This window comes from Symphodus melops (genome assembly GCF_947650265.1).
Source record: "Symphodus melops genome assembly, chromosome: 11".
Classification (NCBI taxonomy): domain Eukaryota; kingdom Metazoa; phylum Chordata; class Actinopteri; order Labriformes; family Labridae; genus Symphodus; species Symphodus melops.
Genome location: NC_136701.1, coordinates 10393560 through 10420914, shown reverse-complemented (window position 1 = coordinate 10420914; position 27355 = coordinate 10393560). Strand labels below are relative to the sequence as shown.

Below are 27355 nucleotides of genomic sequence, written 5' to 3'. Positions count from 1 at the left end.
TTAAAGGCCTAATATGAATGCTTCAACATGTGTGACCCGGGTTAATTTATCAAGCATTACATATTGATTCAAATGCCTCAGGACACATGATCTCACCCACACACACATTACCAACCATCGCATCTCACACTGCAAGTCAACTGATCTTATCTGCACCATTATCCAGGAGCAAAAAATGAAGGGGATCAATCCAATTTAAAAATAGCTTTTATTGCAGCTTCTCTCACGACAAGTTGCTCTGATCACACAGAGGGTAACAACAATAATCCATGCTCTGACATTTTTGAGCCTGGTGGAGAAAAGCAGGCAGACATCTTGACCATGATTTAAAAAAAAAAAAAAACCCAACAACAACAAAAAGGCAGGAAGTTGTTTGACCGTAGAGCGAGGATGAAATGTGTGAAAAAGACAAACCAACACAACAGGTGTAGCAGATACAAATTTCAAATACGAAAATATTCCAGCGACAAAAACATAATTTACATGAATTCTCCGCTTTTGTTTGTATGATTAGGTTTGTCTGCAAGTGCATGGCAACAGCTGTCGAGAGTTCAGTCTTAACATGAGGTGTACCGAGTATCAGCCGTCACCATCTCAATCCTCGTGGATGTTGAAAAGCTTGGCGACTTCATTCAGATCTGCATGTTCCTCTCCGTCTTTGATTATCTAAAGCACAACAGACAAACAATTAACAAGCACGTCTTAACAGAATTCTTTCCTCGGACACAGATTGTTTTAGTAAAAAAAAAAAAAAAAAAAAAAAAAAAAGTGTGACTGTGTACCTTTCTTGCGATAGGCATTCTGTTGAACACGTTCCACAGGATAATGCCCACCACCACTTTGTCTCTCAGGTAGAAGATGACTCCTTTCCCGTAGTCGTCTTTGTGCTGCTCCACAGACGGAGCAGGTGTTAAAGAAGCGACCGGGCTGACGGCTGTGTCTTCAGTTTCACTTTCAGAGCGGATCCCTGTCCCTGTGATACATTTCACCAGTAGAGTCAGCGGAAAAAAAAATGCATTATTCATTTATTTATTTATTTTTTGGAATAAAGACTTAAACTTGATCATGCCTGCTCCTACCTGACTGCTCTGTGGCAGCTCGAGGCGTGTCCTTGGATGTGGCTTTGGCAAACACTCCCACTGTTGGCAGGCTGCTGTCAACAATCCCAATCGCCTCATATCCCACATCTGGTCCCAGGTCACTCCTGGAAGAAACAACAGGAGATATTAAACCAATCTCCATGAGCTGAAAATCTGTATTTTTAAAATCAAATGTATTTAGATACGTCTGCACTATTTTATCCTCCAATGCAAAGTGAAGCAACATTTTTAACTTTAGTGTAAGAGATGGTCTTAAACATTGTGTTTGTGTAGAACACACTTCACAAACAATAATCAAACGCAGGGCTGAGCACACTCGTTGTAAATTTGGGTGACAACGCCCCCCGATGAGTCCGAATACATTTCAAGCTGGATGATGACCTCAATACAAATCTCAGCCAGACGTTGGCAGATTAAAAGCTGCCTCATTCTGCCCACAGAGAAAACGAACTGTTGCACCAGTAGGAAACCATCCAGACGTGTGCTTCTTCAGTTGGCACTTTTTCAGTGAGAAGGACGGTCCACACACAACAACTACAATGATAATGACCGAAGAAACGTTGAGTCAGCAGCTCAGGGTGTTCCCGCCGTACACTGTGCAAAGAAATTTGAATTAAATAAAGTGTTTGCAAATTTTTTAAAAGAAAAGATGAATGGAAGAATCAATCCCACTGACGTAAGGATTGTTGTTTTCCAGGATGGTGGATGATTCATGATATGGAGAAGCCTTACTACACACTGCGGATCCCCTCTGATGTTACACAGGCAGCGTGACAGAAACATCATCACCCACCAAGTGAATACTTTGAAATGTTTCCTGCTGGGTTCAAAAACCAGCTCACCTCCACTCGAAGCATGACTTCTACGAGTGGACAGTGCAGGGAAAAGTCTGGATGATGTCAAAGAGAAAAATTCCGCACGTGCACCTCACCCTGAGAAAAAGATCTGGAAATGTACACGAGTGCAGAGCATGTGTAAACAGAGCTTAAAGGGATACTTCACCCTTTTGCATGAAGCTTTGTATCATTAGAAACAGTAGTAGTGTTGAATGGTCGTGAATCCAACCCTCATTTTGCCTGGAAGTTTTCTTCATGGGATGCAAAAAGCGTCATATTGCATATTCCAGGCAAAGAAAAACACATTTTTCTCGTCTCAGGGCAAAATGAGGGCTGGATTCACGACCATTCAACACTACTACCATGTTTCTAATGATACACAGCTTCATGTAAATGGGTGAAGTATCCCTTTAAAGTGAGTTCAGACAAGACCCTGCTTCACTAACAAATAATGGAAGTCCTGATAAAAAAAAACAACAACTAATAACTATAAATAAGTACACCATCTTAAAAATGTTCTCTTAACGGTGACAAGATGCTGATTTTAATTGGCCCTGCTTTTTCTTTTGCTCATTAAAACGCTCTCAAGGTGATCCATTTGCCACTGTTGTTATCTTCCTCACTTTCAAAATGTCATACACGTTATAGTTATTGGGCTTAGTGTAGTCCCTTCAGAAGAAAGCGGCCCTGTTTATAAAAGGGAAAACTATTTCAGAGCTCGGGCGACTCATGTAAAAACAAACAGTGGATTTGACGACCTTCATGTGAGATTTGACCGACTGCTGCTGCTGAATGATAAGAGGTTAATATGTTACACCCGAGAGGCGTCACAACAGACGCGTGGCTTCGGCCACATAACACTGGCGTACATCTGAGGGTGCGCAAGTCATAATAGTTTGACTGAGTTGCTTTTTTTGGGACCCCAGTGAACTCATCTTGTCAGCAAAGTGTCATATAACCTCAGCTGCTGAAAGCCCCCAGTAACAGCATTGCATCTTTGGAAAAAAAAAAAAAGGGTCACACTCCACACTGGCCTAATTTTTGGCAGCCCGTTGAATATGTACAACAGCCCCTCTGTGATAGTATTAGTGATGTTAGTACATTTATGACGGGCTTAAAAAATGTAGGAGCGAGTAAAGCAGCCCTCTGCTGGGAACGCCAACCTAATGTCCTCTAAGGGCATTTTAAATATTTCACAACTTAATGGGACACCAGAAATCAAAGCCATCGTGGAAGTTCATGTGCTTTCTAAAGGGATTCAATCTGAGTCATGTGCACAGTGGGACTTCCTTTCCCAGTGCCCACTAATTTAAGATGCACTCCATGAACGAAGTGCCGTTCTATCGACATTTCCGGCAGGATCTTTTTACGCTTGTGTTCTCCTTCATTTCCACTTCCAAGTTGATTTCATCGCTTGCAGTCACAGCTTTGATTTGCAAAAAAAAAAAAGAAAACGCTTTGAATGTATGAATCATTAAAACTTTGATTCAGCACCACCAGAGGGGAAAATGGTGATTGCTGAGACACTCACCAGAACATAGACTGATGCCAGTAGGGTTTGTTGGCCCCCGTCATGTTCTCCCCCGCGAGTCTTCCGCTTACGACGGCGTGATCGTGATGCTCCACTCGTCGGCGGCCCAGTCTGATGTCGTAGAAACACGCAGCATCTCCTGCCTGCACCAGAGTGGAAGGGTTAAACCGGCACAGCATGAAGTAGATTCCCAATTATGTACAACCAAATATTGAAAACCAAACATGTACAACAAGCATGTTGCTCATTTCAAGAGACATCGTTTGTGGATCATGACTCGACTTTGCCTGAAGAGGGCACTATAACACAAGAGAAGGAGCTAAAGGTGAAGGCATACATTGACAGTATGAACCAGATAATAGACTAACCTTGACCTACCAAGTATACCAAATAAAAAATAAATGAGTCCCAGATAGTTAGCCTTCTGAAAGGCTGCCGTTAAATACTTCAACATAAGCAGAAAAGGCAACTGAACTAGTAATCACTTTGACAAACAAGGCTGTAGCTGTTGTTCTTTCTTGTTCCAGTACCTGAAGGATCATCTGCAGGATCTAATAGATTGTTGTAGCACTATCAATACCTTATGCACGTCAACTTACCACCCAAATATTGGATCTAGCTTGCAGCTCGGCATTGACCCGAAAGCCACCAAAGTCAGAGTCCACCTCTAGACCTGCTGACTTTGCAAGGTCAACATTGGGCTCCAGGCCAACAGCTGCCACTATGTGGTCTGTTTTGACCTGCCAATGGAAACACAACATAATCAGTAACCAATAAGTCATTTCTTCAATTACACTGAACTCATGGAAAAAAGCCTGGAACCTACCAGCCGGCCGTCTTTCAGCAGGATTTCCACCTTGTCATCTTTGCAGGTCACCGATTTCACCAGAGCTTCTGAGATTATTTTCACACCCTCTAAAAAAAAAACAAGAGAGAGATTGTTTTTGTTTGTAGAGAAACAAGGAGGGGAAAACACATTTGTTAGGGTTTGCAACTAGTCTAAACATGCTTGACTGCTTGAATGGACGTGAACCTCTTTTGACTTTTTCTGTTGTCCAGTTGCTCAGATACTCAGGCAACACTTTCCCCATGTTGCCTTTCTCAGGGTACATCTGAATCACCTCCAGGCCGGACTCATTTGCTGACAAAGAGAGAAAAAGAAAATGCAACAGATTGATCCTTCTAAATAATCTGTATTTGTTCATGTGCTCTGTCTCTTTCTTATTTTGTCGAGCAGTCTTACATCTCCTCCCGAGGGCACAGGCCAGCTCGCTGCCCAAGAAGCCGCCTCCAATGATCGTGATGGACTTCATGTTTCTGGACACCTTGTCCAAAGATTTAAAGTCCTCAACCTGAGAAGAAAAACAACATTTCTCTCATATTATATCCTTATTGAATGGTTCTGATGTTTCATAAGGTCAACCAAAACATGTTAAATTGACCTTTTTAATAATGCCTTAACCTGTCTGTGGAAATTATAATAATCTTTAACCCCTAGAGTTACTCAAGTATGCCACTGCTTCCTGCTGTCTATCACTTAAAACATTTTAGATGGGCATCATTTACAAAAACAAGTGTCACTATTTACTTTCACTAATGCACCTTTTCAGAAGTGATTCAATCGACATTTTGGAACTATTTCTGATCGTTCAACCTTTTAATTCCACCTTTTTAATCTTTGACATTGCTTTCTAAATATTTCCATCATGTGTCTTTTTTTTTTTTTATCCCATCAGAAAAAACACAACCGTCTTCTAAAGCCTGACACTAACAGCCTGTGTTCCCAGGCTAAAATAAAGCTCTCCACCCCCTTGTGGCCAAACACTAACCTTGCGGAACAAAGTGATCCTCTTCATCACCTCTTCTCCTGCTCTCTCCAGGACCTGCAGGTTTCTTGGTACACCACCTGACGTGAAGAAAAGAAAAAAAAAACTCTGATAGGCTCCGGCCAGGTTTAAGGATTATTCTGTGTGAAAAGCCTCTTAAAGCTGCCTCACCTGTAGCGATCAAACACTTGTCATAAGAAATCTCAGTATCGTTGTCAAGTTTCACTTTGTTTCCTCTCACGTCCATGTGGACCACCTAAAATAGATTCAATCTTGTCTTAGATGTCTAAAAATCAACATCGTTCAAATGTTTATTCAAATCTGCCAACAACATTCTCAACTCTGCAATGAATCATGTAAACTACAGTCATGTTGTGTATGTGATCAACACAAACCTTTCTGCCGGTGAGAACAGCCACTCCACCATTTTCTGCACCTTCCAGTTCTTCTGGATTTATATAAAATGACGCCGGCTGGAAGTAGATGCTGAAAATCCCAAGCAGACAGAATGATGAAAATGTTTTAGATTGTTTCATAATGTTCGCACATATGTTCGTTTCAGTTGTTGCTAGATCTTTCAATGGTTTAACGGGGAAATCGTTTGCTGTAAAGAAAACAGTGAACGCTTTTTTATCATTCCGTTTTTTTTATCCATTCCAAAATAAAAGGGAGCTCAATAGTTGAGTAAGGACCGGTAATGAACCGGACGAGAGTGGTAAATCTAAAAGGCAAAGAGGTGCAGTAAGAATAATAAATTGGAATTTTCTGATGAAAGCAAAGTGATGTCAAAGGACAACACAGTCTGACTGATGCAACAGTCACTAATCAAGCAGAGAGATGGTCCAACAATGGTTCAACTTCTGGGCTTGACAGCAAACATTTCAGGACTTCCCATGTTGCTACATGTTAGCGATAAAGTACTTCCTGCTAAGACTGCCTTCTAAAAAGAAGTGTGAATGGAGTTAAGAGATGACGTCTAAAACTGGATTATTAGCAGCACTTGCGTGTAGATTTCTGTTTATGTGGATTCATGAAAGCATATTGTTCCATCAGAGGAACGTTAATGGCTTTGGGATTTCATTCTGGAGTTATGCTTTTCACATTGACTGTTTACTCTGTATAGCCAAGTCCCATTGAAGGACTACAGGATGATACTACTCGGACTACAAAAGGAAACAGGAACACGTCCGACACCCAACATTGTTACGACAGACTTACACACTCCATTTACAGTACATACAGTATCTGTGAATAGAGACTACAAACAAAGAAATGCAGGCAAATGCAACGAAAGCACAACACAGGAAACGTGAGCATAAAAACAGACCTCCTTTCCTTTCCATTCCACTGTTTGAATCGCAGCGTTTCTGTCACACTGGGGTCATCAGAGAACCAAAGCTCTTTAGAAAGAGGCGGTCTCATGTAGGGAAGGTCTGGCTCATCAGTCACAATCAGTACCTGGAGAAGGGGGGGGAAAAAGACAAAGATTCACTAAGCAGATACAGCACACGAGGAAACATTCAAACTTATAAGACAGCTATGACGTTAGATACAGACACCAAACTGACCTTGGCTCCTGGGTCTCTGGCTCGAATGGAGCGGGCAGCAGCAAAAGAGGCAGTACCTCCACCGATAAGGAGGTAGGGGGTGTGCGAGGGGACCTTGAGAGACACAGGGGCGGACTCTCCCACTAGAGTTTGTGAGAGCAACAGCGAGCAGGAGAAAGAGATGAGGTGCAGAGAGAGAGCGAAGGGAAGAAAGGCAAAAAGCAAAAGAGAGAGACGACAATCAGTACATGTGGTTCACTGCTCGTCAGTCACCATGACTCTCACTAAAACACCTGAAAGGAGTAAACGGGGAAAAGAAATAAAAATGTTCATGTGAGTGAGATTAGCCTTTATCGTAACAAGAACCCAAACAATGTGGAAAGAAATCAGGAACAGGCAGGGAGAAAAGCTGCAATGAGGAAAACAGGTTAAAAATATAAATAGGAAAGAGAGGTGCATGGAATTAACGGTAACGTTATCAAAATGGGAGGAAGTATCAGTGTTGTGTCTGCCCGCTTTCCCCACTCCAACCGAGGCTGGACTTTGGTCTTACCACTCTCTGCAACCAGTTCAGGCTGAGGCTCAGGCGGCTCTGCTGCCGGGCTCTCTGCTGCTGCTTCTGCTGGAGGGTCTGTTAGTATAACCGAAGCATGAAGCAGTCAAAGACAAAATAAAGCCGACGATGTGGACAATGTACACCACCATCACAGGACGCATCTCCATGCACAGGGCTGACTGAGCTCTTACCACTCTCCACGAGAGGTTCAGGGGGCGGCGGTGGCGACTCTGTTAGTTCGGCTGGGGACGGCTCAGATGGGGGCAAGGGTTCTAATGGTATAGTAAAAGATTACATGGTAACCTTTGTTGTTATTAACCATCTTTACGTACTCCATATTCTCAGGTCAGGTGAAAAAAAAATACAGGAGTGCTTAAAGCACCTGAATTATGAGAAGAAAAAAAGAAATCAATTCTTCCAAGTAAATGAGTAAATGACTCTGAACAGTCTTTTCTTCTTACCCTCCTCAACTACAGGCGCAGCAGGTGCTTCTGCTGCCTCTTCTGGGGGGGCTTCTACCACTGGCTCTTCTGCTACTGCATTCACAGCACACGTTAGATTACAACTCTTAACAAGATTACTGAAGGGCAAGACGTTCAGGATCCTCCGGCTTTACCCTGAGGACACTCTGCAGAGTATGTACACATCAGTAACTAGAAGCTGCCCTGTTTGCAGTTCACTTTGGAGAAACTGTCAAACAAAACATAACAGTAAATGCACGTGTATCATGTGTTTAAAAGCAAGTTTAGTCATGTAGTTGCGTGGCGACCTGTTTAAATTCAGCCTTAGATGCAGGAAAAAATGTGTCCATTTAAAAAAAAATATTCAGACGGGCAGCTTTCAGTTCCAACATTACGCTTAGACGTTAATCAAAAAGCTCTTTTGATTGTACTCCAAGACCACGTTTCACAAAGTATGACATATTCACAGAACGGACTCAGGCAGAGAACGTGACAACAAATCCCAACAGCATCAAACTGAAATGACAGTGTCTCACAACAACAGAAATATTTTCACAAATATTTCAGCATGGAGGAGAGAAATGGTAGAAAAACTATAAGGGGGTTAATTAGAGGAAATGGAGCAAATTATACCGGAGCAAACTGAAACAGAAAACCATGAACCATGACGTACATATCACTGAACACAAGAAGGTGAAGAATAAAAAAATATACCGTAAATTCCGGACTATAAGCCGCTACTTTTTTGTCACGTTTTGAACACTGCGGCTTTTAAACGATGCGGCTTATTTATGGATTTTTCTTGGGGGACAATGAGCTTCTGCCGCAAAAACATTTGACCTCGTCACATCGGATCTTAATATCAGATCTTAACACACGGAGAAATGCGTATGATGCAGCTTTCAAGTTAAAGGCGATTGACCTGGCTGTCAAAGAAGGAACTAGAGCTGCTGCACGTAAAGTTGAAACTGACAGCGACATCGAAAAAGAGACTGAGGAAGTGAGTAATGAAGTCATTCTGAGGCAGTGAATGGATGGACTTTTTCTTGTGAAATGTATTACGGTAATCTTTTTCATCAGCCGTGTTACAGACACTGTTCGATAAAGGATTTCCAGTAGGCTTCGTATTTGCGGATGTAGCCGGTAGCCTACGTATTTAATAAAAAGTTAAAACAACGTTTTTGTGTCACGTCTTTCTGTGTAAATAGCTCTTGTTATAGCGTGGACACCTGCGGCTTATAATCAAGTGCGGCTTATATATGTACAAATACATTTATTTACTTATTTTTTGCCGGTGCGGCTTATATACAGGTGCGCTCAATAGTCCGGAATTTACGGTAGTCATGCAACAAAAAATGCAGTTAATTGTTTAATACTCTGTGTACACACGCATGCACACACACACAGGATGATTAGACCAACACAGGTTGTAAATGAGTGGAGCTATGGTAAGACACTTTCATCTTTAAAAACAAACATGACAAAATGTCATGAAGTCGTCCTTTCCTCTTAACAGGGAGCTGAAGTTGTCAGTCCAATAAACTATTCTAAATTCTGTTATCAATCACTAACAAAGGCAAAATATGTTTTGATATCACTGTCAACATGTTGTTATCATGATACATTTTTTGGTAATGGAAATATAATGAGCCTTCAAGTACCGATGTGTTTTAGAGACTTTTCTTACAGTGACCCAACGTTACCAGTCTTCATCATTTTCGTCTCCCAGGTTTGATTTCACATACAGTGAGTACAAAGTATATTAGTGAAGGTTTCATCATGCGCAAGGTTCAGAATGTAGTCATCTTTTTTCTATTACTTAAAGGTCACATATTATCCTCCTTTTCAACCACTTTGATTAAGTCTCAGAGCTCCCCAAAACACGTCTGTGAAGTTTCTTGTTTTAAATCCACTCTGATCATGTCTTTTATAATGTCAATTAACTCCTCTATTCAGCCCTGCTCAGAACAACCCGTTTCTGTGTCTGTAGCTTTAAATGTAAATGGGCTGTCTGACCCCGCCCCTCTCTGGAAGGGGATGTCACTCAGGCTTTCTCGCACAAATTTTTAGCCCACCTGGGGGAGGAGTTACTGCCCTTTGTGATGCAAAAACATGGTAATGTGCATAATATGTGACCTTTAATGTTTCAACATGTGTACGTCGAGGTTATGCATGCATGTACATATAATAAAAAAGGAAACAAACAACCTGGTGGAGTTGTTTCACTGGTGGCTTCTACTTCAGCGTCAGGGACAGGGGCGCTCGGCTCCTCTGGCAAGGGTTCTGCTAGTGGTTCTGGTGAAGGCTCAGCCTCGGGTTCCGGTGCAGGGACAGGTTCTTTCTGCGGTTCTGGATCAGGGGCAACAGAGAGAAATGAAAAGGTCATCAAACGGTAAGCATGGAATTTTCTGTTTGTTACATCACAATCACGTTAATTGCCAAGTACGTTTACACATACGAGCAATTTGTCTGGGTGTGTTACATGACATTTAGATTTATCTGTCAAAAAAATGTATTGTGTTAAATACACAGTTTGTTCTGCAGTCTTAAACAGCTGTTAACATGGCAACAAGCAGTAAGCTGAACCACGCACTTCCAAGTCAGCAAATTCCAAACAAAAAAAAGCATTTTTATTACTCTTTAATTTAAAGAAAAAATATTTTAATAAAAAGCCACACAGCAAACAAAACATGAGGCCTGTTTCCTTGGGATGTTTCTGGAGTACACACAAGCTCTCTCTTTGCTGTAAGTCTTACTATCTATGAAGCCATTAAAAGAAATGGAGTTTGATCTAAATGTTAAGATAAAAATCGAGAGAGATAAATGACTCACCCTCTGTCTCGGTGGCTTCCACAGCTGAAAGGAAAACAACAACAAACAATCAGCACAGCTACATTCTGAAAAGGTCCAAAAGTTTTTCCCACAAATGATCTTTAGCCTTACAAAGCATTTCAATGAAAAGCTTTAAATAAAACAAAGAAACCTTTGAGTGTGCATGCAGAGTGAAATAAATGGCTGGACTTTTATGGTCATTACATTCAGCTGCCAACACTGGCTCACCGGGAGGCTCCGACTCGCTGAACTTCTGTTTTCTGGATGAAATCTCATCAATACGTTCCTGATATCGTTTTTGGTCCCCCTTTACAGTTCGGTATGCCTGTCAAAACAAAAAGGTATCACAACAAAGGGGGGTTAATCTATGGGACAGCTGAAGAACTGAGAGCTTGTAAAACATTATTTAAGTTTTTAAAAAAATCTTCAAAAATATCGTATTAAACAGAATGAGGGAAAAAAGGTGTTAAGATGTAAAACCATGTTTGCCGTGTCTATATCCACTGATGTGTGTTACTTATATTGATTTGATATGGAATATTTTTTTTACTCAATTGGCGTCTGTACTCCTTGGTGTTGTTGAGAATGCGTCAGTGTTACTATGACTGATTAAACGTGAAATGAAAAACAAAATAACCAGATAATTATAAACCATTATAAAAACAAAGGGAATCAGAACATTTATAATTGCAGGAAAGATGCAGTTAAAGTAATGTTAAGTGTGCAATTATTGTTTTCAATGTTTGAAAAAGAAAAAGAAAAAGAAAGAAAGAAAAAAGTTAATCAGCAAAACTGTGTTTAGCTGATGTTATGTTATGCTATGTTCAGTGCATGTCTGGCATTTATTGAGGTATGAAGCCAACTCACATAAACTCCACCTCCAAGGCAGGCTGCTCCAACCAGAAAGATGTACAGCTGGTTTTCCCGGCCTCCCCCTGTCGGCCCAGTGGACATATGAGCCGCAGGTACTTGTGCTGGTAGTCGGCCATGGGTTAATCCTGAAAAGAATTACACAAATCACAAAGTCTTCAGACAAAGAACTGCATCACCACAGTCCAAATACTGGGACAGGCTCAAACCTAATCCAGAGGTGCCACAGCTGCGGCACATTCAGATACTAAACAGCTTCTTTTAATAATGCTTTCACTGCTTAGTGAAAGTTAGGTGTCTCATGTTTTTCTTTAGCAACATATTGTTTCAGAGCATTCAACAACAACAGGGCAGGAGATGCTCTCCTATCTTTATGTTTGTGTTTATAAAGCCTATCTGGTAGCAGCAGTCTGTTGCCAAAACATCGAATACAATATTTATTCACTGGGCCCCCAAATAAGATCTCACTCTGCTACAGGTCGGAGGTAACAACGAGGTGGGGTGTCACACGCACAAAACAACACACTCATCATCTTTGTATTAGCCTTAAGCTTGTGAAACGTTGTCTGAAGGTGACATATTTAAGATATATACGTCCATCACACGGCCTGTATAGTGAGAATAACAAGCTAAACACTGTATGAGTAACTGTACTGTCTAAAATGAGCACAGATGGCAGCTTGGTTAACCTGTGAAATACAGACACACAGAACTTAGTGACTTTACAGATCAAACTGTTTGAGGTTCAACTTTTAGTAAACATGCTGCTGAATTGTACATCTGCAAAATAGGCCTGTGGAAGCAGATCAACAATAATGAAAGCAGTGCGATTAAGAAAACCACGCTCATATGCAAGGTAATAATCACAGCACATCACAATATCTCAGCATGAGCTTTGACTATCTGGTGCTGGAATGACATTAGGTTCACTAAAGAAAACACCAGTAAACCAAGATGGGTTAAAAGGCTTAAACCTCATCACGATCAACCCTTCTACAGACTACTTTTTACTACAGACTACTTTCTTTTACTGACTTCCTCTTGCCTCCTTCCTTCCTTCATCACTCACAGCTTTTACTTACAGACATGTTGTGCATATCCTTACACTGTCACTGAGGGGTTAAAAGCCCCAAATGATTAAAGTCAATATGGGTCCATGACAGCAGGACAGTTAATTTTGACAGGTACCCCTGTTACTATAATGCATGTTAAAACTATGCACAGAAACAGGAGTTAGTTTGTCATTCAGACGTCTGTAAAGGACTTCACACTGAGTGTCAGTCAGGAGAGTGCACAGTGGTTTAAGTGGGCTGGTTACAGTGCTGTCAATAACTTCTGCATGTTAGCTCTCTCAGTTAGCTGTCTAAAGCGAAGGTCAGCATAGCGACCAGCACTTGGCTTGTCTGATTCAACATACAGTCAGCGTTGTGCAATGCCATGCTTCCAGCACATACATGTTTGAATTGAATGGAGCTAACAAGGAGACAGCAGGTTACTGTCACTAGTTACTGACCTGTTCTTCTCACATTCTGCCGACACACAGTTGATGAAGCTCTCGCGAGAGGGGCAAGCTTTCTCCACACTGTTCTACATTTCAGCATTGTGAATCCGCTCCGCTCTAACGGTTCCCAGCTAACTGGCCGACTCGTCGGACGTGAACTCCCGCTAGTTTGCACTAAACAAGTCCCGCTGCCAGCAACACACACCGCCAACTAGCAGCTCCACGCTACACGCCAAGGCCAGAGACAGGTCATAAGTTTCAGAGGGATTGTGGGTAATGATAAAGACTCTCTGAACGTGGAAGATGAGACGCCACCTGGAGTCAAACTAGGATAACGCCATTGGGGGGAAAAAATGCCGTCGGCGACTATGTCAGTGTTAAGGTACGTTTCACTAACTCTGAAGTGACAATACATGGTTCTTTTTTGTAAAAAATAACATCAACAGCTGCGGGACTTATGTAGCTATAATTCTTGTTTTAAGCTTTCTTAGTTTACGTGTGGTTTCTTTTACGTTAAAAGGTGTTACGTCAAGTGGCAGCAGTTGGTCACTCTTTTCTTATAGACTCTTTGGTAGCTGCCGTAAACCCACTTCTTACTCTTCAGTTTTCCAGATTCAATGCCGCTGAAGTGGACTACTGCCCTCATGAGTTTACTTAGCATGATAAGTAACACGTTTTCCAACCAGTATTAATAGAGATAAATACAGATGTGGAGGGCAGCTAACAGATAAGTAGTGCATAATAATACGATTTTTTGTGCGTTTAAATAAGCTTTAATGTCAAATTGATAGTCGACAATAATTAGGATTTAACACATATTTCATGTCACAAAAGATTGTGCTTGGGTTACTATCATATTTCTATTGGTATTGAAGTAAAAATTGATCTTTTCAATTTTTACTTATTATGAAATAAGCCTGGTGATTGATGGATATCACCTGTAACAGCGTTTAATGTCGCCCTCTGGTGGTGGATCAAGATAATGTCAAAATATGTAAGACCTGCTTTTTAATGAGGGGCTTAAATGACCCGACGAATACTTTTATTCTAAAGTTCCTTCTGTTTGATTCTGAAATAGATCAACAAATTGGCGTGTTATTATATGCGGCTTTCTTTCGAATATAATAAGTGTGGTTGATTATTCATGATAGGAAGTCGTTTTCAGTTACACAATGAGGATTTATATACTTCCTATTTATAGTGGTGCTGGTGAGATTGCAAAGGTTCTTGCCAGGTTTTTCAGCAAGCTTTACACGCCACGTTTCTATTGGAATGTATAGAAATAGAAATATCTGCATCTGCATTTTATACATTAAATTGTAGCTTTACTCTCTCACTTTTACTGTATTTCCACAAATATTATTGATAGTCTACATTTACTTCCATAACGAATACTTCTCATCTTGTTTAAAGCTACTGGGAGAAACTATAATTGTGTTGTTCTTTGCGGCTCCTGTTGACAAAGTGATAGCCTACTTCTTATTTCCTGAGGTTGTCTTGTACATGTGTAAGTAAGGTAAATGTATCTCCACTGCAAATCTTTGTTGTGGAAAATGTCAACAGTGTTTGCCAAATGTTGTTTATGCTTTTTTTTTTTTTTTTTTTTACATTGAGCCGGAGGCAGAGTTAGAGAGAGTAACAGGTATTTAAATACTTAGATACAGTCAGTTTTCTCACTAATGTTGTTGTTTGATTTTGAAGGTCGTACAGAGGCATCTGTTTTATTAAGTCTGTTATACCCTGCTATGAAACCTTGATAGGAGCTTACATTTTGTTATAGTAACAAATAGATAGATGGATGGATGGACGGACAGATAGAAAGATAGACAGATAGATAGATAGACAGATAGATAGATAGATAGATAGATAGATAGATAGATAGATAGATAGATAGATAGATAGAGTTATTGATCCCGAGGGAAATCAAGGCATCCAGTAGCAGTATACAAGACATGCAGGACACAAGACATTATAAATAGAAGAAACCAATGCTCATGTCACATTGTTTGTACCTAAACAATTTTTAATGCCTTTTTCTAAATGATCAATGATGTGTGCGTCAAACTCAACAGAAAGTTGACTTGATTTTAAGATTTTACTGACTTTTAAAGCTCGTCTTGGTCTTGTCCCGAGTTACATGTGTGTTATTTTAACCCCCAAGGACTCAAATCTAAAGAAGACTGAACATTTGCAAACAGGTGCCTCTTGACTTCGGAGTGACCTAGTTGAGTAGATAGAAGTTAGGCAGAGTCAGTCACTTCTTAAAACTCACTTTTATAGACCCCCTTTAAATAATATTAATAACAATAATAATAGTAATACTACATTTTACTTGAGGGCGCATTTCAAAAAACCCAAGGTCACCTTACAAGCAAGGTTTTAAAAAGACAATAAAACATAAACATAAAAAGTTTTTAAAAAAAGGAGAGAATGAAAGATTTACAGAACAATAAAAACAGGAGTGGATTGGGTGGAAATCAGAGTGAGTAGGCTTGTTTGAACAGGTGGGTTTTGAGACGTGATTTAAAGATTGTTAGAGAGTCGATGTTACGGATGTCAGGTGGGGGGGGGAGGGGGGAGGGGCTGAGCGGCTGAAGGCTCTGGACCCCATGGTGGTCATGCGGGCAGGAGGGATGAGGAGGCTGAGGGAGGAAGATGATCTGAGGGTCCGGCTGGGTGCGTTTATGTGGAGGAGTTCAGTGAGGTACGGAGGGGCGAGGTGATGGAGGGCCTTGAAGGTTAGGAGGAGAGTTCTGTATGTAATGCGGTGTGTGATTGGGAGCCAGTGGAGCTGCTGGAGAACAGGTGTGATGTGGTGGGTGAAAGGTGTTCTGGTGATGATCCGGGCTGCAGCGTTCTGTACCAGTTGGAGTTTATGAAGGGACTTTTGGGGGAGACCAGAGAGAAGGGAGTTACAGTAATCCAGACGGGAGGTGACCAGAGAGTGGACCAGGATGGAGGTGCTGGGAGGGACGGAGGCGGTCGATGTTTCGAAGATGGACGTATGCGGACCGAGTGATGTTGTTGATGTGTGTTTGGAATGACAGAGTGCCGTCGAGGATGACACCCAGACTCTTGACCTGAGGGGAGGAGGAGACAGAAGAGTTGTTGATACTTAAGCTATTTGTTTTTGTGAGAGTGGATTTTGAACGAATGAGAAGAATCTCAGTTTTGTCACTGTTAAGTTTGAGAAAGTTGGAAATGAAATGATCCCTCCCTTTTATGAAATGTATCGCTCTTAACCTCTCCACCCTGCCTTAGCCTTTGAACGTATCCCTTCCTGGATTCATTTAATCACTTTTAGTCTTTGTTCATTCCTACTCCTTTTAATGTGGCATGTAATAACAGCACTTTCAGTGAATACAACACTGCTGGGATCTTTTCAGCTGCCTTTGCAAAATTTTGATTGCATGGTTATATATTTTCTTAAGAGGCCTGATTGTTGTAGGAGCTGCTTGTGACTTAGATGTTACATAATGGTCTAAATGTGAAAAGATCATGGAATGCATGAAACTATTTGCAGCATGGAACCGTAAACATTCTCCAAAGAGACTAACCTATGAAGGTTTGCTTTTGTAACCTCTCCAGCGTCAGATTAAGAATCAGGCTTTATGAACACTAGGCTTACACCTGATGAATTAGGCTTTGTGTTTGTATACGTTTTTATAGGAATGGAGTAATGAGTAATGGAGACAAGTCAACAGTCCTCCTACTGTTGAAAATCCTAAAAACAAAAAAAATAATTTCAAACTAAAGCTGGTAACATTTCAAAGTTCAAACTGTATACCAAAGAAGACAGATTCTTGATTCATCTCTAAATTGGCCTTTCTGACTTTTCACAGCCCGGTGTGATGGGAAGACTGAGGTTGAAAGCTCATAAGAAATGCCGCCCTTATCAGTGTATCAGGTCAAACTTCTGCAGAATTCAGATTCCAAATTGGGTAAAAAATAAAAACGTCATAACATGAAAATGGAAAATAAATCTGATTGACAAGTGCTGTGACATGGTTTACAAAAAAAATAAAATAAATGTTGTCGTAAACTTTTCAAGTGAAGGCGAGGACTGGCTGTCCATCTCGAGGTGTAATTCTAGTCAGTCGTTGCAGCTCGAGCACTCGGTGTGGGAGTCATACACACGAGGGTTATTCTCGCTGGACCTAAGTCTTTATCAAACACACTAAATGTGGACCTTAAGATAGGATCTTGTGGCAACATGTGACTCTGTGTGAGCTGTAGTATGTTACCACAACTGTGTCCTCAAACCTGTCAAACCTCATTATGTGTAGTATTCTCCCCCCCCCCCCCTTTCCCTTTAACGCCCCCACAGGCCAACTGCTCCATACACTTGCCCGGAGCACTTGCAAAAACAAACACATAATGCTGTCTCTCTCTCTCTCTCTGTCTCTCTGTCTCTCTGTCTCTCTGTCTCTCTCGCTCGCTCTCTCTCTCTCTCTCTCTCTCTCTCTCTCTCACTGCCTTGCTCTCGCTTCTCTCTTGTCAGTGTGATCAATTTCTTTAACTTCCTCCTTTTGGAGTGGCTGCGCTGAATACCAGAACACAGGATATGCTTCGCAGTACCTCTCAGTCTCATAGCAGCAGCAGCAGCAGCAGCAGCAGCAGAGGCAGCACTTAAAGCACTAGCAGCAGCAGCCGAGAGGACGACACACTCTGCAGTCAAGATGAGTGCTGGGGATGTGGTCAGCTCCGGCTGGCTCATTAAATCCCCCCCGGAGAAGAAACTAAAGAGATTTGTGAGTAGGAGTACACGCCGGACTCTTGTTTATGTCCTCTGCCAGCTAGTAGGAAAGCCGGGTTGTGCTGCTGAGGCTTGTGTTTATGTGTGGACGTGTGTGTGTGTGTGTGTGTGTGTGTGTGTGTGTGTGTGTGTGTGTGTGTGTGTGTGTGTGTGTGTGTGTGTGTGTTATGACGTGGAGTGATGATTTAGAAAGATACCGTGGGTTGTGTGTGCTTTTGTCAAACTGAGCTGGTTTTCAGTCTCCTTTCTATCATCTTCCTTGATTCTTTGTTGACATCTTGCTTTAGTATTTTCTGCATGTTGATGCACTTTATATCTCTCAGAACATAACATTCTGTCAACGGTGATCAATGAATGTGCAGATGTGCCCCACAAACACATGGATTTATGTTAGTTTGAACAACAACAACATACAGCCGTTCGTTAATGTTTTGTGGCTGTTGAGGTCATGTGATAATGTTGGGCTGGACACTGTGTGTGTGTGAGTGTGTGTGTGTGTGTGTGTGTGTGAGTGTGTGTGTGTGTGTGTTTTGCACGCGCGCAAAAATTGTGAAACATGGGAAGTAATGTCCGGCAACCCAGACACTTGAGACTTAAGTGACAGGCATAAAATAGTCCAGCTTTATGATGGCTGTTTAATGCACTTCCTTACCAGTGGAGGAGGAAGAGGAGTAGGTAGGAGGAGAGGGGAGGTGGGAAGGGAGGAGGTGGAGGAATTTAAGGAGGAGGAGGAGGAGGAGGACATGGGCCATTATTTGTCAACATCAGTATATAGGGAAAAGGTGGGTGGATGTGTTTGTGCTTTGACTGGGTGTCGGGCAAGAATTAGAAACTTATTTTAACACAATATGCAAATCTTGATTCCAGAGTGCAGAGTAAATACATGTTTTCAGACTAGTGTAAGGGCAGGAGCACTATCAGGCTAAATATTCAAATAGCAAGTACTGGCACATTGCATTATGGAAATGTAGTTTATCTTGGTCGGACTTATCTTTCTTTACAGTATCATAGAATGAAATGAAAATCTTCAGCCACTGACTTTGACTTTGTTTATGCTTCCTGACATGTATCCTTTATACATCACCATGAAAAGATGTTGTATATTTTATTTTGTGAGTATGTGATTTAAGAACATGGCCAACAGCACAAACCAAAACCAAACATCCAACACTATGGCCTCCTTTCGTACATGAACATGTTAAGTTGTCTGATTTTCCATCAACACTGAGCGTATCCCGGCTCTGACCATTTAGCACAGTGTGTGGCTTGTAGTCATGAGAGCGTAGACAAACTTAGACTAAACCTGTACAAAATTCATCTCACATACTGCACATATATCTTTATATATCTGTTACATTAGCGTTTCATTTTAACATTGTGAAAATCTGTATCATTGTTATTCTTTTTGTATGTCACACTTTTTTGTGTAGATTTTAAAAGTTGCGTTTGTTATTTTGTAAAGCTTTTTGTTTTTTTCTATCCAATGTAAGCTTGTCCTACAAGTCACTTAAATTCTGCAAATATGGACATCTTATACGTCATACGTCTTACTTTGAATCGTTTGAGAAGTGCTATTGTTGGAAGCCTTTTAACCTGATCAATAATGCACCTTCCCACCGACTTTTTTTTTTTTTTTTTGGACAGGTTGTATTATGTGCAGAGGTGTAACGTATGACAGGAAAATGGCTGAATTCCATTAAAGTGCTTCAGTTCGAGGGTCCTGATACTTTGCATGCTGACTCACTGTCACACAGTCCTGGCTGACTGTGACACTTTTTATAAAACAGAACCATCGTGAACGTCATTAGTAACACTGGAGCTTCTCTCACTATGGAAAGTCTATATATGTAAAAAAAAAAAAAAAACCAAAAAAACAATTTAAAGACAAACAAAATAACCTCATACATGAAACACCGTTTTCTAGTGGATTACCTTAAATACACACAACTATTTAACTTTATTATCATAAAACATCACAGATCAAATTGCAATCTGTCGAGTTATAGTTTCCTCTGAAACCGTGTGGACGTATGGACAGCCAGTACATGTGGCATGTTTCGCCATTTCCTCGTCAAAAACACACAAGTTGCCCATGTCATTCGGTGCTGCCGCTGATGATGCACAGAAAGCCACAAAACCAAGTGTGAAACCTGCATGATCACTTGTGCAGTATTATTATAAAGAAGTTGATGTTATCACAACTGTTTGTGTATACAACATAACACCGAGCAGGAGGGACTTACTAGCAGATTTAGTGAGAATGTAAATTTGTTCGAGGGGATCTTTAGAGCTATAAATATCTGCTAAGAGTGTCGGTGTAAAGTTTTAAGGCAGTCCTCAGTAGAAAACTGTGACCCAGGACTACATAAATACCTATTTCGTTGCTGTGTTTGACATTTTCTGTTAAATACAGTGAACTTCCTCTTCTCTGCACTTCTGGGAAACTTGGGTTGAAGTTCCGCTTACTGACCATATCAAAAGCAAAAAAAAAAAAAAAAAAGGCAGTTTAAGTTGCTAAGTTAGCTGCTGCGACCAGCAGGAACTGTGATCTTTTTCCCATGACTAATGTAAGGTTGTTGCAGGGGGCGATGGAGATGTTAGTGTGAAAATTGTGCAGCACTAAACGACAACACAGTGTGAGGATATATGTCATGTTTAACTTAAAGGCTGTTTTAAACGGTTTGTTGCTTTCCCTTGCAGGCCTGGAGAAAACGCTGGTTCGTGCTCCGAAGAGGTCGAATGAGCGGTAATCCAGATGTGCTGGAGTACTATCAGAGTAAGAACTCCAAAAAGCCTATCCGCACCATTGACCTCAAAGAGTGCGAGGTGGAAATGCTGAACGGACAACTCAGGATAAAACGAGACTTTCACGGGAAGCACCTCTTCGTTGTGAAGACGTCGTCACGTATTTTCTACCTGGTGGCCAAAACAGAGGAGGAGATGAACAGCTGGATTAGCAGCATCAGCCAGATCTGCCAGTTTGGGAGCCTTGAGGATGCAGGTGAATATACAGCAAGATTTTAATTCTGTTTAATTTGATGTGTTTTTATATTAAGCTACACCTCGCATGACTTTTTGCTTGAAGTGAACATCACAAGCGAATGGGTGTTTACCAGAAGATTTACTTTGGAAGGTTCACACTTTGTTCCACATTCAATTTTTGTCACTAGTCCTTGATCAGGAAGTGGTGAACCGAGAGTGAAACTTTAAAATGAGGTCAAAACAAACTGTTTATTTGGTGCTGTTTGCTTTTGGGGAAAAAACAAACAAACACCAAAGACCTCAAATGTGAAGTTTACTGGCATGTCACCTCATCTTTCTTGAAGATGTTTCATTTTTTACATTTTATTTAAAACTGTCCAAACAGAAGCTTTTACTAATAATCTGTGTAAAGCTGCAATAAACAGAGTGGTGAATCGATTCCTTCCACTGTATGTTGTGTGCAATTTAACAAAAAAAAACAAAAACAAAAAAAACCCCAACCTTTAACTTATCGTTATTTTGTTTTATTTTGCTTAATCTTTTAGGTTAGGTTTTAAGATGAGTCCTCACGGTTTCTATCTCACCTGCACACATGATTGCTTTCAATTTCTTTTTCCTGTCGACTCTTCTTTTAACAATGTGCAAATAAATTAAAAGATTTAGGTGAAACAATTTTTCAGGCAACATTTATCAAATGATTCACACAGCATCAAGGATACTTCCAAAGAAGACAGGAAGGAGAAGATAGAATTTTTAGTCCCAGAGAGGAAATCACATTTTCACCGTGTCGCTGAGACATGCTACAGACACTGAACTGCACACGCACACACAGGATCCTATGGACATGCACTCGTGGAGAAAGGTTAGAGTGAGGGGCTGCACACGAAAGTATCCATAGATTGTTGTTAATCTGACTTTGATCCAGGCTTGTGGTTAGCATGCATTATATATCAACACATTTCTCACGAGCCTTGATACAAATCATATCCGGGTTTGTTTTTGTAGCAGCAGCGTAAACTCATGTTGGAGTTGGGTTTGGTTATAGCAGAGGCTTATGGATGTTTAACACGCTTCATCTTATTTGATCAGAAATCTGTTTCCATGTTGTTGTTGTGACTGTTGCATACGTGTACTGCGTGTAACCTTATTGGCCCACCACAGACCTGAATATCTGTCAGGGGCAGGTTTCGAAATGATAAACCACAACGAATTGACCTTTATCATTATTATATTTTCAAAGACACATAAATCATGCTATAATACTGATTTAAATAAATGCAGTAATATTATGAGAGGACACTTAGAGACATGTCCGTTAATGTCTGTCAGGAAATTGTCATCTGTGTGAAGGAAATAGAGAACTGATAATGCCCGCATGTTGCTGTAAATCACCAAAGCTCTGAGAAAAGCAACACACAAGTAGGCCAAGTTTATTCAACAGTCTTAAAGCTGTGATTTTGAAGATTTCTGTTATGGTTTTAATAGAAGTTTAATCACATCTAAGGGCTTGTAGACAGTAGAGGTAGATCCAGCCTGGATGTGAAAGGGGTTTTGTAAGATGGCACGTCATTACTTTTGCAAAGGATTATAAAAGGATTGCTCTGCGCCCACAACAGAACATTAATGTCCTTTAAGGGGAGCAAATGTTTTATGACATAGTAGCAAAGTCTTTTTTATTTTTTATTTTTTTTCCTGGCCATGGTTCGACAGACACAGCCTTGACTATTTGGTAGCCTTGACAGAAATGGAAGAAGACACATTTCTGAACGAAGGTCAAACTGAATAAAAGAACTGAAAAACATAATTTTCACTTTAGATTCACCTGCTCTATTTTTACATTAAAGTATAGGTTGTAATGTGTGCGTTTGTGTTTACATGCTTTCATAGCTGTTGGTGTCGGCTTTCTTCTAAGAGGTTGTAACATTTTCTCAACTACCCGCTCTCTGTTTCTCACTGCTTGATCTACACAGAGAGCTCAGAAGAAGGCTTCCCTCACACCCCCATCTCCCTCCAGCTGTCCCCTGACAGCTCCGACAGAATGTCTGTATCCAGCCAGCTTGATTCCAGTTATCCCATGGACTACCTGTTCCTCTCTCAGTGTGAGACGGGTAGCATGAGTCGGTATGTGCACTCTTATTAATGAGTGAACACATGGAGAAAAACATTAGCTTGTGTTTAAGAAGGGTGTTTTCATTGTTTTCTCTTATTGCAGACTTAGCAGTTTCTCAAACTCTGAGAGCTCCTTGGAGCAGAAGTCATCGGACGACGTGGTCAAAGACATTGCCCCTTCTCCTCTATTCGCTGATTCCAGTTCCTTCGCTATCTCTCACGGTCACAGCCCTACTCCGTCAGTCTTCATCCATGGAAGATTGACTAACCCTCCTTTCAGTGCTCCATGCACCTCCCTGGCTCTGCCAGCCTCCTCCTCCTCTCCACTTCGTCACTGTGCCACAAGTGTCTTCCAGTTTGACAAACCTTACTCTTCTGCATCCTTTGAGGCAATGAGCGACACACAAACACCTCCTCCACTGCCACCAAAACCCAACCACTTGTCAGAGCAGCTAAGTGATGAAGCAACAAACAGGCCGAGGGGGATGAGCACACAACATTTCTCAAGTCACAGCGTTCTCTTTCCCCGGAGGACGTCTTTGTCAAGCCTGGATCATTTTAGAATAGGTAAGTGCGTGATAGGAGAGTAGTCTCACACTAAGTATAATAGAAAAACTAAGCTGGGCAATTACTCACAACCCTAGTGTTACTATGACAATACAGCACGTCAACCATAGCTGATTTGTAAACTTTTAAACTAAAGTTGTTTTAATTTCATATCTCTGTTTTAGGAGATGCGGATATCAGTTCGATGCGGATCAGGAGACAGAGTCTTAATTTGGTAAGACATTCATACAAAAATAGGCATTTTGACATTTAGCACTTTGGTATTCACACTCTTCTTCTTTGATTTCAAGGATCTCTCATACTTTTGTGCAGATGGAAAGAAATAAAAAATAAAGTAGGTTAGCTAGCTGCTGCTGCTACTGGACAGATTTGAGTAGTTTTGAAAGAAACTAGCTGTGTCTTACTGTTTCCCTTTCTTTGTGCTAAGTGAAGCTAACTAGCTTGCTTTTGTATTCTCATATTTGTTGTTGGATCATGACAATAGTATTGAGTTTCTCATGACCGCTTCAAAGCCACTGTGCATAGGTTTCTTTTACAACTTGCCAAGCAATAATGTATTTATTCTAAAAAATAAATACAAAAGTAATCTGATCATGTAATGTGTTTTCTTTCGACAGCCTTCGGTAAATACCATACGAATTCAAAGCTACGAGGATGAGTCATATGTGCCCATGGCTTCCCCTTCTCCCCTTGTTACCGCCACTGAATCTGATGGTTACATCCCCATGAGCCCCAGGACATTCAGCTTCAGTGCAGACAACATCGAGTCCTCCACACCACTGATGTGTCAACCTGGAGATCTTGCACCGCCTCCAATTCACCGGCATCTAAAGCCCCGTTTGAGGCGAGGTGAGAGGCCTGTTTGGTTCAAGTTAAAGACGATCATGATGTGTTTGGATCATTTGGATGTGTGGTCTTGGTTAAATGTTTAAAAGGGTGAACAGATGTACAAACTTGCCAGCACGTTAATTCCTAGCCATAGTCATCTAGCTGTGCTTATGACTCATAATTATACATATTAGGACAAGCACAGTGACCTTCTGTATGCATCACTTTTATAATCGTACCTTTCCTTTGCACATGAGAGAACTGCAACCAATATAATAACTTTGTCCTTTGTTGGTTGACAGTTCGACCCCCACCTCTTGACTTAAGAGGCCTCTCTACAATCACAGAATGTCCCACTCACCTTCCTCTGAGCAGAGCCATGACAGAAACACGGTGAGAGAAAGAAAGAGCATGTACAGAGTCTTACTTCTCATGGCTGTCTACAGCCATGATTGATACATGATTGGTATTTTAAACAGAGAAGAAAAAATGTGCTTTAATTTTTTTTTTACCAGATAGATATGGAGAAAAACATCCAATAATGATACAGTTTGACCGCATTCAGATTAAATATAAAAAAATGTTTTTCAAGAATTTGAAAATGTGTTTTCCAAATTTAAAACACTGTCTTACTCCAGAAAGCATTTGGACCCTGTTTTTTAATATAATTTACTTGCACATACCATGGATTGTTTCTGTGTTTGCATTTGTAAAACTATAATGTTTTACCATTATTGTGTAATTACAGCTTTCCAATGCAGTTGTTACCTCTTGAAAGAAGACTTGAAAATGGGGACAATCCAAGGAATGAAGAAACAAACTGCACTGAACTGGTAACATTTTTAACAAACTTTTAGTATAAAGGCTTTATCATGTATTGTGAGGTTCTTTTTCATTCTTTGGGTCAGAGAATGAAGGTTGTAAATGAGATAAAGTGACAACACTTCATCAGCTAAAGATATTGTGCTAATATTAGCAGATCTGGCTAAGCTGGAATGAAGATAAACTTGAGCTATTCTATCTCTTCTTGGTTAACTACATTATTCATAATAATCTGTCAACTTAGTTATGTAGCTTTGAATCAACAAAGAAACATATTTGACTACAGATTAAAAAAAAAACAAGATAAATAAAGGACATTCTGGTAACTGCAGAACAATTTGTGGGAGTAGACATAAGAAATGTAATCTCAACACAGCTAAAAAATGTGGGAGTGAAAAGGTTTTTTTCCAAAATATTTTGATCAGGACATTGTAATCACACTGGGATCTTCCCAAAGCACGATGTACGTAACACGGTAATGTTGCACCAGTCCATTTCTGGAGAGGGTGCATAATACATTGATTTCCCAGAATAAGGTTAAACACATTAGCCTTGAACTGTGTGCTGGGCTTTGCCTACTAGCTGACAGGCAGCCAGAGGACACACTCAGACACTCTTACTGTCAACTCAGTCTGGAAATGAACAGTCAGTGGCTACCTTTTATCTAATCAATCTTTTACTTTGAGTTCAACACATATGAACTTGACAATGAAAACATTTCAAAGCTGAAATTTGAGGAAATTAAATAATTTAACAGTCATCACCTATTTTTTCTCTGACAGGAATCAATGAACCACTTTTCTCTAACATTCGACGGAGCGGGTCAGGCGTGGGCAAGGAGATCAAACCTTGACTATTTGTCACTGGAATTCAATTCAGCATCTCCCTCTCCTGTGCTGAAGGTACGGTTTGATTGAATAAATGTTACTGGTTTATGTATGGATGGATGTATGTATGTATGTATTCGATTCAGACAATTCAATACACAATTGGTTTTGTCAAAGCTGTTGTTTTATGCAACAATAACTTCTGTAACTTCTTTATCTGAGTCTTTTTATACTACGGCAGTTAATGCTTTAATAGGACTCCTTAGCTCTGAAGATGAAAATGTCTTACATGATTTTGTTTTCATATAAGTAACAAGTAACATTTTGAAAATGATGAAGTAAATATAACTGCATTCCATCTTTTTATGTTTAGCAGAAGCCCTTTCTGACTGATGAACACAGAGTGGATTACGTGAAGGTGGATGAGAAGAAGACACAAGCTCTAAAATACACAAAAATGAAGTGGACAGATGTACGACAGTCCAAAACATGACTGGAAAAAAAAATAAACGATGAAGAAAATCCCCCACTTTCGGTTTGAAGAAGACCAACAAGAACTTACGCATTGGCCATATGAAGAGGACCAAAACTATTTAGAAGCACTTTGAAAATAACCAAGCACAAGAAACAATAAGCAGTTTTATGCTTGTTTGCTGTGTGAAAAAATTGCACTGTAAAAACTTAATTTACTTTCAGTAGATTTGACTTATACTGTAAATAATACCAGACTGCACTGTATCACAATTATTTGTACTGTAGCATTAAGTTTTACCAAATTTTGAAAAGGGCATATTGTTGCTTCTCTGTCTGTGTGACTTGCTTTAAATGTATGTTCAGTGTTTGTGGCCAGAAAGATAAAAGAAGAATGTTTTTACTGTTTCATTCTCATGATATATCATTAATAATTCAGCTCTCTCTTTTTCCTTCTCCTGAAATGAACTGCTTACTGAAAGGAATCTTTGTGACTACTTTTTTTCAGCCTTCAGCTGTCAGTCAAATCAAATTTTTTTTAAAAAGTTAACCTCCATTTGGTATTCCTGAATCCAGATTAAAATATACAGAACTGATTATCTACCCCTTTTATGCTCAAATGTTTTATTTATTGTATTTTTGTTATTTATTTTACATTTTATGTGTATTGTCCTGCTGGCAATGATTCATGTTTCTGCTCCAATAGTTATAAATAAAGTTTATATTTCAAAATACTTCTTTATTGTGAATTTAATGAATATTAGCAGGGAGGAAAAACTTCACTCATCCAGATCCTCTCCTTTCTCCATGCAGAAAATGTGCAAAACACTGTGTAAAACATAACATTTATGATACAAAGGTAGATAAATGGAATCATCTAGTAATCATAAAGTATTGTTGAAATGAGGATTTTAAGATTTTACAATTGGATAC

General features: G+C 40.2%; 2 protein-coding genes across 4 annotated transcripts; one reads left to right on the top strand and one right to left on the bottom strand.

Moving 5' to 3' along the window:
- Window positions 1-189: 189 nt before the first annotated feature.
- On the bottom strand, window positions 190-13310 carry aifm1 (apoptosis inducing factor mitochondrion associated 1). 3 transcript variants are annotated; one of them, XM_079355736.1, is made up of 21 exons: window positions 13073-13310; window positions 11557-11687; window positions 10894-11014; window positions 10690-10713; window positions 10063-10206; window positions 7858-7932; window positions 7588-7668; window positions 7394-7471; window positions 6862-6983; window positions 6621-6751; window positions 5689-5779; window positions 5465-5549; window positions 5297-5373; window positions 4711-4819; window positions 4501-4608; window positions 4294-4382; window positions 4067-4207; window positions 3468-3610; window positions 1080-1204; window positions 783-973; window positions 190-666 (listed from the first exon to the last, which is right to left on the bottom strand). In XM_079355736.1, exons 1-21 carry the CDS (start codon window positions 13158-13160, stop codon window positions 595-597), a joined length of 2226 nt encoding a protein of 741 aa, XP_079211862.1. In that variant the 5' UTR covers window positions 13161-13310; the 3' UTR covers window positions 190-594. The 3 variants fall into 3 exon arrangements, with proteins under 3 accessions (XP_079211862.1, XP_079211863.1, XP_079211864.1); XM_079355737.1 differs by having other exon boundaries at window positions 10918-11014; XM_079355738.1 differs by lacking the exons at window positions 7394-7471; window positions 7588-7668; window positions 7858-7932 and having other exon boundaries at window positions 10066-10206.
- Window positions 13311-17609: 4299 nt separating this feature from the next.
- gab3 (GRB2 associated binding protein 3) lies at window positions 17610-26958 on the top strand. The gene is given in 11 exon segments (XM_079355739.1): window positions 17610-17639; window positions 17641-17811; window positions 20517-20817; window positions 22769-22919; window positions 23011-23474; window positions 23639-23688; window positions 24092-24323; window positions 24605-24695; window positions 25051-25135; window positions 25907-26026; window positions 26325-26958. Coding segments are annotated over 11 exon segments (1800 nt in total). The 5' UTR covers window positions 17610-17624; the 3' UTR covers window positions 26445-26958.
- Window positions 26959-27355: the final 397 nt, after the last annotated feature.

Bases quoted from the DNA above. Each gene is read 5' to 3' on its own strand.
- aifm1 (XM_079355736.1), bottom strand. From the start codon at position 13,160: ATGCTGAAATGTAGAACAGTGTGGAGAAAGCTTGCCCCTCTCGCGAGA. The intron at 10,207-10,689 runs GTGAGTCATTTA...CCCCTGATCCAG, and splicing joins GGAAGCCACCGAGACAGAGG to AACCGCAGAAAGAACCTGTC. The intron at 6,752-6,861 runs GTCAGTTTGGTG...CCCCTTCTCCAG, and splicing joins CCAGAGACCCAGGAGCCAAG to GTACTGATTGTGACTGATGA.